Source organism: Malus domestica, chromosome 06, assembly GCF_042453785.1.
Source record: "Malus domestica chromosome 06, GDT2T_hap1".
NCBI lineage: Eukaryota > Viridiplantae > Streptophyta > Magnoliopsida > Rosales > Rosaceae > Malus > Malus domestica.
The window spans coordinates 26,179,873-26,191,598 of NC_091666.1; the positions used below are offsets into that span (position 1 = coordinate 26,179,873).

Consider the following 11,726-nt stretch of genomic DNA (forward strand, 5'->3'; position numbering starts at 1 on the left):
TTTCCATTTTTAAATTTGTCATTATTTTTCTAAATTAATAAATTAAATTGTTAATTTTATTTTTCTTTGACAAATACTCGATGTTTTTTCTTAATACATCGACATTTTTACATTAAGAGGAGGAGAAGTTCGGCAAAGTCACACAATGACAACCTAATTTGATATCGAATTCGCCATCCACGAGATTTGAACCTAAAACCTCACTTCCAATTGAAGAAAAATATCACCATACGATAGTACTGAGTCGTAACAAATACTCGATGTTAATAGTTCATGGATGTCATGGTGGAGCCATAAAAAATGTTTGTGTTTTGATTCAAAGTTTTGATTTATTTCATAAAGTTTATGTTTTATGTTTTTCAAATGATTTATTGCATTAAATATTTATTTGAATGGTGATGGAAATGGTGATGGAAATGGTGATGGGTGTGTAAGGATTAATTTCCTTTCACACACACCACTTGCACCACTTGTTGCTTTATGTCTAAAACTCACAAATCAACACACACATCACTCTATCCTCTTCCAAAACCGGCCACCCCCTAGTGGGGGTACTTTTGGGGCCTTTTATGCAATTACATAAAGTTTTGATACTTTTGTGTATTTGCACTTTGGCCCAAAAGTTTACGTTTTTACGTTTAGGTCCAAAAACGCTAAAGGACAAATTGTTTTGCTCCTTTAATGAAGTTTTTACATTGATTAAATTTTGGGTTCTAGTGTAATTACATGAAGTAGTGGATTTTTGTGTCTTTACAAAGTGACCCCAAAAGTTTTGCAATATAGCCCAAAAGTTGAGGTTAATTGCTTTATGGCCCAAAAGTTGTGGTTATTGCATATTGGCCCAAATTAGGTAGAGAACAAAATTGTTTTGTCTCTTTAAATGAGAATTGGATTTTCATTTTGTTTTAGCTCCATTTAAATCAATTTTATGGATACAAAAACCAAATGAAAATGTTGCATTCAATTTAATTAGTTAAAGTGTTAATTAATTAAAGGGTGATTATGAACCTAAGCCTAATATAATTGAGCTATGTGAAAGGCCGTTTCAAATTTGTTTGAACCATGGGAATGTGTAGATTAGATTTTGGTTGTAATTTGATTTGATCAAATGTTGTAAAAGGGCTTAAGCTCTTCTTTACTTTAAAGTAATTTGTTTTATGCAAATGTTGTAATGAGCATAAGCTCACCTTTACTTTGAAGTACTTCTTTCTTGCTTTATATGATATGCATGAAAATGAAGTAGTTGGGTCCAACGCCCCTAAGACAACACGCCTTAATGTGATTAAACGCGTAGCTAAAATCAATCACCATCCCTAGACCGAGATTCAACACAAGGCTCGTGTTGAATCTAAACAAAGGTTCATAATCATCCTAAGGCCCTAAGGCAACTATATAGTCCATCAAATGAATGCAAAGGTTATGTTAGTAGTATCATATACTCTTGCTTTAAAAACCGTTTTATAAAGCATAGTGGGAGTATTATATACAACTAAAAACAATCATATGGACCAATAGTTGTAATAGGACCAAAATTGTTTTAATAGAGATTAAAATGTATGTTTATATGTGATGAGACCTAAAACCCTCAACCAAACCATTATTAAGTTGATAAGCGTGAGAGTGTTTAGAACACTCTTTCGTAGGCCTTCCACCGTGGTGGGATCCAATCGTTTATGACTTGTACACCGGCTTCACCCTATCATGGGGGAGTACAAAGTGCATGCTTATACTCAGGAGGAATCCATAAACATATGATGAGGTGAGTGTAGGCAACGAGGATGGCCGACATCGTATCATCGTGAGGCTATTCTTGAACCCCTTCACGAACTAAGCATGGTGGGAATGACTTAACTAAGTGCAATGGAGCCAACATCATATCATTGTGAGGTGACATTCTCTAGAGGCCAAATAAGATGGGTACTTGCATTAGTTGCAAATGAGTAAGCGTACTCTCTCATTATTATTAATGCTAGCCAACATCATATCATTGTGAGGTGGGCTTGGTAATAGTGAGCCTCCCATAACCTACTAAGAGTTTCATACAAAACTCTCGAATTCCAATGAGGGATATGGAATTTGCCAAAAATAGTGGGTGGTGCTATTTGATTTAAAGACCCGAATCAAATGGCTTAAAATCAATCAATTTATATTCGTTATGTATTTGTTTACCAATATATTTGCAAACGCTATCCAAAACCTTGACAAAGAAAAGCCGAAAGTTTAGTTTCCGGACTTAGTACTACAAAACCATAGATTGTCTTTAATGGCTTGTAAATGTACCTAAGTAGTCTCATCCTCACAATCTTCCTATTGATAATGTATCATTAGAAGAATATGTTAGAAAAGTCTATCATAAAGAGGACAACAATTTTAAATGTCATAATTCTTCAATTACAAATTGTTGTATGAAGAAATAAGAGTTGCTTTGAACAACCCTTAATCAATACAAACATTAGTGCTTGTTTCTTTGTTACATGAACAAGGAACTTGAGAAGAAAGCACAAAGGCATGGACACTTTATGTGCCATGATTCTTCACTTACAAATTGTTGTATGAAGAAATGAGAGTTGCCTTGAACAACTCTTGAAAGTTTGTAATTATGTTTAGAACATAATGGTTGATTGACAAAAATAGTCCATTAACATGGACTTATGATGATTTTGAATCATTGAGTGTTGAAGTGATAAACCACTTAACGAGACGGAAACTAGGCAAGGACTTCACCTTTGTTTCCCTATCCTTATAGTTCACTAAGTTTATTGTAAACTATGTAGTGAACAATAACCACATGCTCTCCAAAATGTTTGATGTGTATAACACAATTGAAATAAGTTTCAAGAGAGATAGTGGGAGTTTAGGGACCATGACTATTGTAGTCAAAGGAGAAGTCAAATGAAGAAGATAAAATTAACTCCAAGGGAACGAACTTTCTTTATGAAATGATGGACATTGGAAGGGGTATTTGCAAGAAATGTCTTGCAAGTGTCAAGAACACATCTTTCGAAGGTGTTGTAAATTGTTCTTGAAAAGTTCAAAACAGTTGGTTCTTCTACTTGAATGCTTGATTCCGTATTAGTAACTATGTTTTACAATCGTTGTAAAAGTGTGGCTAATAAGAAGTAGAAGATTAATGAGAGAAGAGAAAGTACTTCACATTCGAAACGTGAATCAAATGTAGATCTCTGCGAAAGCAGATGGTACTTACTTCCTCATATGAACTACCAAAGAAATTGGAAAAACATAGATTGTCTTTATATTCCAATTTTAAGGAACTAAATTCCGTCACTATGTGAAATGGATAAATGTTTTGTTTGACAAAACATTGTTCTTTATTAATCAATGATTGGATTATGGTAATCTAATTGATTGTCTCTATAGTAGAGATAATATGATAGTGTTAACTGTTTAGAAAATAATGATGCTTAAAACCCAAAAGGTTGCAAGGTAGTGACTAATCCCAACTAAAGTTGTGATACCTCTAAAACATAAATTACGAGTTGGTCATAGATGGACGCTTTGGATCGTTAGATCCGGATCCAATACCTTCTTGTTAAAATTGTATAGAGGCGAAATGTTTGAATCTTTATTCTTTTGGAAAGAAGAAAGAATCACAAAGTTGTTGAGGTTAATTCACTTAGATGTTAGTGGCACTTGTCCACAACATAATACTACTCATGTTGGATAACATTCACCGAAGATCACTCTCGGTTGGACTATAGTTATTTTGAATAAACACAAGTCCGAATACTTTGCAAAATGTTTCAAAGAATTCAAGAAATGTAAGTAGATGAGTAAGACATCTAAAGTATTTACCTCCTTAGATTTGATCCAAGGAAAGGTAACACTTTAGATGAGTTTCCTTGAAAGATATCAAGGAAAATAGCATCATAAGATAATGTATTTCTCCATTAGGAGAAGAACGAACTCGAATAAGATTTAGTTCGTTAGATGTTATCTATTACCCATATATAGGATATATACTTCTAAAACAATATGATTGTCAATGAGAAGATCTTCCAATATTTTCATGACTCCATAAGATGTAGTTGGAAAGAAAGACAAATCTTAAAACATGTTAAGATTTGGGGTTGTGTGCTAATAAACAATATTTGTTTGATAACAATCTTGTGGGATATCCTTAAATTAACTTTTGGATATCGCTTCTATAAACCAACTAACAAATGTTGTTTTGTTGGGTAGTTCATTGTAATCCTACAATGTGATTTGCCTAAAAGCAAATGAACGAGAGATAGAACTCAAAGAATGGGTTCTTTGAGAGACAAGAAAGTAATCAACAAATATAACAACCTAGTTCCTATATCAAAAGCTCCAAGGTAGTCGAGAAGGATTTATAAACCGTCTCAGTTGAATGGTTTGAACTTTATGACTATATCATAGAGTTGCACCTCTTAATTCGAAAGAAATAAGAATGAAAATCCTTATGACTACATTGAGTGTATATATATGATATATACTCAAGGAAATGGTAAAGTACCATTTGACCCGAAATAATGAAACCTTCATAAGCTAATTGGTAGCTTAAGGTAACTACAATCAAAAGGATGGTTGACTTTGAAGAAACCATTTTTGACGTAGTCTTGGTTTCAATTAATTCGAAGATAGCTAGCTACAACTAAATGGTGATTCAATGTTTGGACATAATATGGGTTTCCGAAACCATTATTAAGATAGTCTTGATAATATATGTCTAAAACTATGAATCACAAGATATATAAGTTGTAAAGATCCATCCATCATGAATCTTAGCAAGCTAGTGGGAGCTATAAGCATCTTGTGAGAAAAAGGATCAAATCGTTTGTTTCTCATAAAGATGTAAATGAATCTTTTGTTTACTAGGTTTACAAAAGATTAGTAGGAGTTAATCTTGTTCCTAAAATTTAAATATATATGATATATTAATTTTGGAAATGAAAAGAATACTTCTTCGTTAAAGTTATGACTTTAAAACATTATATGAAGATAAAATGCATATGGGAGATATAGTCTATATACATGGGATGAAAATCTATAATGATATATTTCATGATATAATTGGATTATATCAATCCCTAATAATAGACAATAGATGCTAGGAAGTTTCTCATATGATGATAAACTTCAATTAGAAGGACGACTCTAGTGTGACTAGCAAGTTGCCCTTCTCAAAGGGAACGTCCCCCTTTGACTCCCAAAGAAATAATGCGTAAATAGAATCCTTTATGCATACGCACAAAGGTGATTTATGTATTTCATATTGTATGAAAAACATTGATATGAGTTGTACCTAGAACGGTACAAGACGATATCAGTGCAAGCCCAGGATCAGAACCATGACAACTGTCAAGTGAGTCCTTAAGTATTTAAGAAATACTAAAGGATAAATTCCTCAAAGATCGAGGAAGAATTAGAGTAACGTAATGGAAGCGTAAATGTATTAGATTATGAATCTAATCCATCATTGGATGTTTCTTCATTATGAATGAAGAGATAAACAGATATCTCTTTATTATGACTAAAGAGATATTTGGATGGAAACATTAAAGTAATGACTTTAGTGTGTTCCATTATGAATGCAAAATATATTGCCATAAAGAAGCTTACAACAATGTTGTTTGGATGGGAAAGTTCATATATGAACTCTCTATTCGGTTCCAACCAGAAAGGGTATGACACTAATGGGGCGATAGCTCAAGCCAGGGAATCAAGGTCTCATCAAGGTCCGAACTCAAATGGGAGACTGAACCACATGATTGAGAATCATGTATAATGGTGACGTCGTTATTCTCAAGGGTGCTTCTATGGATAACATATAGATATCCATTGTCTAGGCCTACTACTCAGCCATTTATGAAATGACTACAGAAGAGGTATCATCACTAATGAACAAGCTGATTGGCTCTAGTGCAAGTGGGAGATTGTTGGAAATGTGCCCTAAAGCCAATCATATGATGATACTTTACGGACATTTCACATGTTAAACTAATCTAGTTTAACTATAAAGGGCAAAGATTATTGTTTGAGCCGTCTCATATAAATGTTATATGCTTAAACGATAAAGTCCAAGGAATATGTGATTGGGAGAATGTAATCTAATGAAGTTAGATTCATGAGACCATTCTTTCGTAGACACATCCTAAATGTTCCTGATCATAGGATTGCCAATTGGGCATTGACAGTCCGTCAAGATCGGTACGTGCTATGTCTTCTCTCAGGGAGAGTGACTAGTCTCGAGTCATTGGTGTGTGTGACATCAAGACAAGTACGTAGGTGCTCAGTAGAGAATGAGTTCACTGAACGCGATCAACGAAGAGTTCTCATACTCATGTCACATGAGAACTCATGGTTGGGATAATGCAAATTAGTCCTTTGACCTGAGGCATCACAGTTGTCTTGTGGTTAAGTACTTGATCTTTGATTATGTCAAAGTCTCCCCCTCGGGGTGTCCACGGCATCGTTGGGGTTAAGCCACTTAGTCATGGAGGCAAGTGAATGCGCAACAAGGGATCTCTAACCTTCAAACCGTTTGAGGGAGAATACTCTATGATATGATTTAGAATCTCTGGCCAGAGTATGAATGAGATTTGAGAATGCGTTCCGAATCACATTCAAGGAAATCATATACGCACACGAATCACATTGGATAGTAGATATGAATAAATAAACTATCAAACCAAACAATGTGGTCAGGAGTATTAGATTAGAGAAAGACCGTATTGCATTTGTAATCCCAGACTGAATAGGTTTTCTCTACCTCTTCTGATTAGCTTGGGTAACCATGATATGCTGCAAGGTGTCACTCATGGTTTGTGGAAGCCCTAAACGTGTGTAATCACTAAAGGGAGAATTGAAAGTAAGTTTCAATTCACAATCGATGTAAAATGGTTTTAATCGCCCACTGCCTCGCTAAAAGGAACCTAATGGATCGCACACCGTGTGAGGAGGAGATTGAATAAACAATGGAGATGAGTAAGAATGATTAAATGGTTTAATCATTTATTTATGGCAAGGATTAATTAATATGTTAATTAATCAAACGAATAAGTTCGTTAAAGCCCTCGGGATAGTTTTGGACCTTAAGGCCCAATGGGCTTCGAACGTCAAGCCCATTAACTTAAGTTGTATGACAACTTAATGAATAATGATTCACAAAGGCCCAATTAGTCCAAAATATCCTAATGGCCGGCCATATTGTTTAGGGTAGTGAACTTGGATTTATTTACAAGTTTGCCACTCAAATGAATAAAGGTATAAATATGACTTTATAGCCAAAATTCATTAAGGATTTGTTTTGGAGAAAATTGGTGAGAACTTGTCTCTCCATTTCTCTCTAAAGAGGCCGGCCACCTTGGGGGGTGCATCTTGCAATCCCACTACTCCAAGGTCACTCATTTCTTCTCCAATCTCTCCTTGGTGAAGAGACTTAGAGGTTCTCAATTTTGGGAACTTGGAGAAACCTATTCTTCCATCCAAATCCATAGATTTTAGATGCAAGGAATGAAGGCCCTCTCTTTGGGTGATTAGCCTTTGCTTATGCAAAGAGGAATCTACAAAGGTACAATTTCAACTCACTTTGTTTTGAGTTGAGTTTTGGTTCACCAATCTACTAGGCTTTGAATTTCATGGTTAATGTTTTGTTTTTAAGTGCATGCAAGCATGATTCCGCCTTTAATTGTTAATTGCATGCTTATTGATGTTGCTTAAATGAACATGTTTTCACAAAATAATCCTTCAGTCCCTTCCTCGTACATGCATGGCATCTTATGGTCAAATTTGGCCGTGGCTCTGGTTTCTGCTATTTTGGTCTCTTTATGGCACCGGTAATTCATGTCTATGACATATCTTTTTGTGTTCTTTCTAGTTAGTCAATGAAATTTCTTTTCAAATATTTGCATTGTCGACCAATTATTCTGTGTACTTTGGTGCTTTGTTGTTTGATGTTATTTGATCAGTCCGAATATTGTAATTTGACCCACGTTTATCAATGAAATTGTCCCTGATATTTTTACCCAAAAATAAAAGAGAGTAATGAGCCATGACAAAGAAAAGAGGTTCATAGTTCATAAATTAATTTTTCATAAACCCTAAACATAATCCTACTCAAGGACCTCTAGAAATATAATTAGCATGCATTTGGAACGTGTCACATATAAAGGCCGGCGGAGGCAATTGACTGTGAGAAATAATATGATATGAGATCAAATATATTTAGGCTGACTCACAATGTGTCACACATAGCCGAATTCGATGATCATTAATTAGTCGACACTATACCAATTTGGCTAAATTCAGATTTACAAGTATGTGCTGTAAATTAATTCATGCCTTCAACTGCAATCTCATCATCATATATATATGGGTGTATATATATAATTGTTATTCGCGCTCCAAAATTCTCATTTTGCACTCCAAACTTTCTCTATTTAGAAAGAAAAATACATTTGTGAAAAGTGTAGAATGAGATTTTTTGAGTGTCAATAACACTTCCCAGATATATATATGTGTGTGTGTGTGTGTATCAGTCTCCAAAAGTAATTCATTTTCATTAGACTATTATTTGACATATGTAAGCTGCTGAAAATCTCGTCAAACAAACTAAAAACAATCATCAATTAACAAAACAGTTTGATCACCTTCTTAAAACTTTGTCGACAAGAGAGAGTCTAATTCAAGAAACAAAAATACATCACAAACATGAAGGAAATAGTATCATTATTCTCCCACGATCTATCTCTCGGGAAATTGAACTTGGATGTGTACGTACCGTCCTCTTGAAGTACTGCTGTCAAGGTCGACGGTTCCTATTCCTAGGGGGAGGATTTGAACTCGAAGAAGAAGAAGAACCGAATGCCGGCATAGAATAGTTTAAGGGATGTTGTTGATCTTCTTGTTGATGAGATGGTAAGAAAGGTAACAAAGATGATGAAGTAGTTTCTGAAGTCTGGAAAGCAAATCTTTCTCTTTCACTAAGATTAGTTGGTAAATCATCATAATTTACACCCTCGTTACCACTCAGAAAATATGGTGCATATTGATCATGAGGAGTAGCAACATTATTAGGGAATGCCTGCAGTTGATATTGATGATCAGGAAGAGGCTGGTGGTGGTCCGTAATACTTTGAGCCTCAGCTGGCAAGTTTTGTTGAGTACTAGTTGTAGTGAGGTAACCTAATTCAGTAATTCTTCCCTGAACTCTTTCGGGAAAGTTGAGCTTAGCTTTGCTTCCTTTAAACCTGAGAGCTGCTTCATCATAAGAAATCGCTGCGGCCTCTGCGGTTTCAAAGGTGCCGAGCCACACTCGAGCTGCCTTCTTGGGGTCACGAATCTCAGCTGCCCACTTTCCCCATGGTCGCTGCCTCACTCCTCTATAGTGCCTTCTCCTCACATTCCCTTCGCAAATTAATAATGTTATGTAGTTTCCCAAGTTGATCTAAACAGTATCTTATGTATATTGAAACACAATAAATGATATATTGATATGATATTCAGCGCTCAATTCATCTAACTACGGGGATGGTGATTAAAAAATGGGTCCTTATATAAGGGGTAACATATACATATACATATATATATATATATTAATTTGCATATTGATATGTATTGTTAATTGTATATCAAATATATGCACTTTCTAATCATCTTTATTTGGTTGAATAGCTACATAGAAAACAATTGTAGCTATGAAACAAAGTAGCAAAGTAGTTGTTATTACGATGAGAAAAAGAATGTAACAATAAATACAATCTACACAAATGAGCTACAGCAGACATGCATTAAAAACATTAGAGCCAAAATACAGAGGGCAAACTTCATTTTTTTTTTTTTTTTTAATTTTACTAGTATTAGGAGAGGGGAGAGAGTTCGAAACTATTTCAATAATTTAGGGAATGATGAGTTTTGAACCTGGAATACATGGTAGAAACCCAACCCCCGATTTAAACTGTTATTACGGCATCCGTGCTGCTTTTGCAGATAAAAAATATCAACCTAATTAAAAACATGCATCAACAATATGAAGATGGAAACGGAACAATATAGAGGATTTCAATAGGGCACCTGTTGAGAATAAAATCACTACACAACTTCATGTTCATGCTTACTTTTACAGGTAAAAAACTGTCACAGCGTATAAACTGAAACTGGATCGATGTCATATGAATATTTAATTCTACACAGCAGAACTAAATCAATTAAAAATTGGAAATTAATAAATACTCATGGTCAATAGTACGACTGATCAATATTAAACCTTGATCTTGAGCCTGTTGAGGAGATTGACCATCATGCAATTCCATGGCGCTGGACTGGGGCGTGATCAGTGGCGGCTCCACCGGCTCTTGAACAGCCGGGGTCTGGCTGTTATTGCTTCCAAGAACTTGAGCTAGAGCTGAGACCATGGCAGACATCTCATGTTGAGATCGAGCAGATGAGCAAAACGGATCGAAGATCATTTGATGATCCTCCTCTTTCTTCTCTGATTCATCACCAGGAAAGGACCTCTTCCCATGCTTTCGATCCACTTTTTGACCTTGTTAAAACCCTTTGAAAATTTGCAAAAGATATAAATTCTTGTGCCAAATCATCAAGCAAACATGCACCACAAATATTGTTCTTACTGGCTAGCAATTAATTAACTATCTTATTTTGTTTCACTAGATAAATATGAATCAAGATCATCAGTCTGAGCAGTTTGCTTCCTCTTCTGCATCCAAGTTCGGATCCTCGTTTCCGTTAAATGAAATTACTGTACAGTATCAAGAGAGGTAGACACTAAGGGAGGACAATAGCAAGGAGGAGGAGGAGGAGGAAGAAGAGAAGATGGAGAAATGCTAGGGTTTGATACAGTCATATATAATATATATCTTTCGCAGCCTATCTCCTCCCCTAGTTGGTGTAAAATTTTGGGAGCTGCACTGAAAAGCAAATGGTCCAACTTTAACGCCTTCTAGTCCATATTCCTTTTTGAACTAGACGCGTTTACTTTTGACACCAATGACTGCGGATGTTTATCTCATTACTTTTCCATTTTTAAATTTGTCATTATTTTTCTAAATTAATAAATTAAATTGTTAATTTTATTTTTCTTTGACAAATACTCGATGTTTTTTCTTAATACATCGACATTTTTACATTAAGAGGAGGAGAAGTTCGGCAAAATCACACAATGGCAATCTAATTTGATATCGAATTCGCCATCCACGAGATTTGAACCTAAAACCTCACTTCCAATTGAAGAAAAATATCACCATACGATAGTACTGAGTTGTAACAAATACTCGATGTTAATAGTTCATGGATGTCATGGTGGAGCCATCAGAAAGGGAAATTATTGGATTCATGTGCTTACCCAAAGAAGAAAAATGGGGTAGAATTCGCATATGTCAAATCATGCATCATGCATGAATGGTAAAATACGGTTGATGCTACATTAATCGCATAGTTATATTATCTTTTAATAGATGTAAGACCAACCGATATATACGAGTTTTATCTTTGTTTTTAATAAAATATTAGCTTGTATAGCATGCATTTTCACGCACAATATTATAGTATGTTTTCGTATTTGAAATAGGACAAATCATAAATCCGAGATGTTGGAAAATACGGAAAAACTAAAATTGATGTGAAATCAACTACTAAATAATTGTATTGTGAGATTTACATACATTTTGATTCTGTACCGGTTTTAGCGTCATGAAATCGTGAACCAAAGTGGATTCAACCGGTCC

At 34.9% G+C, this 11,726-nt stretch overlaps 1 protein-coding gene across 1 annotated transcript; it reads right to left on the reverse strand.

The window, feature by feature from the left end:
- Positions 1-8,609: 8,609 nt before the first annotated feature.
- On the reverse strand, positions 8,610-10,915 carry LOC103420552 (ethylene-responsive transcription factor ERF114-like). The gene is made up of 2 exons (XM_017328133.3): positions 10,247-10,915; positions 8,610-9,387 (listed from the first exon to the last, which is right to left on the reverse strand). Exons 1-2 carry the CDS (start codon positions 10,446-10,448, stop codon positions 8,783-8,785), a joined length of 807 nt encoding a protein of 268 aa, XP_017183622.1. The 5' UTR covers positions 10,449-10,915; the 3' UTR covers positions 8,610-8,782.
- Positions 10,916-11,726: the final 811 nt, after the last annotated feature.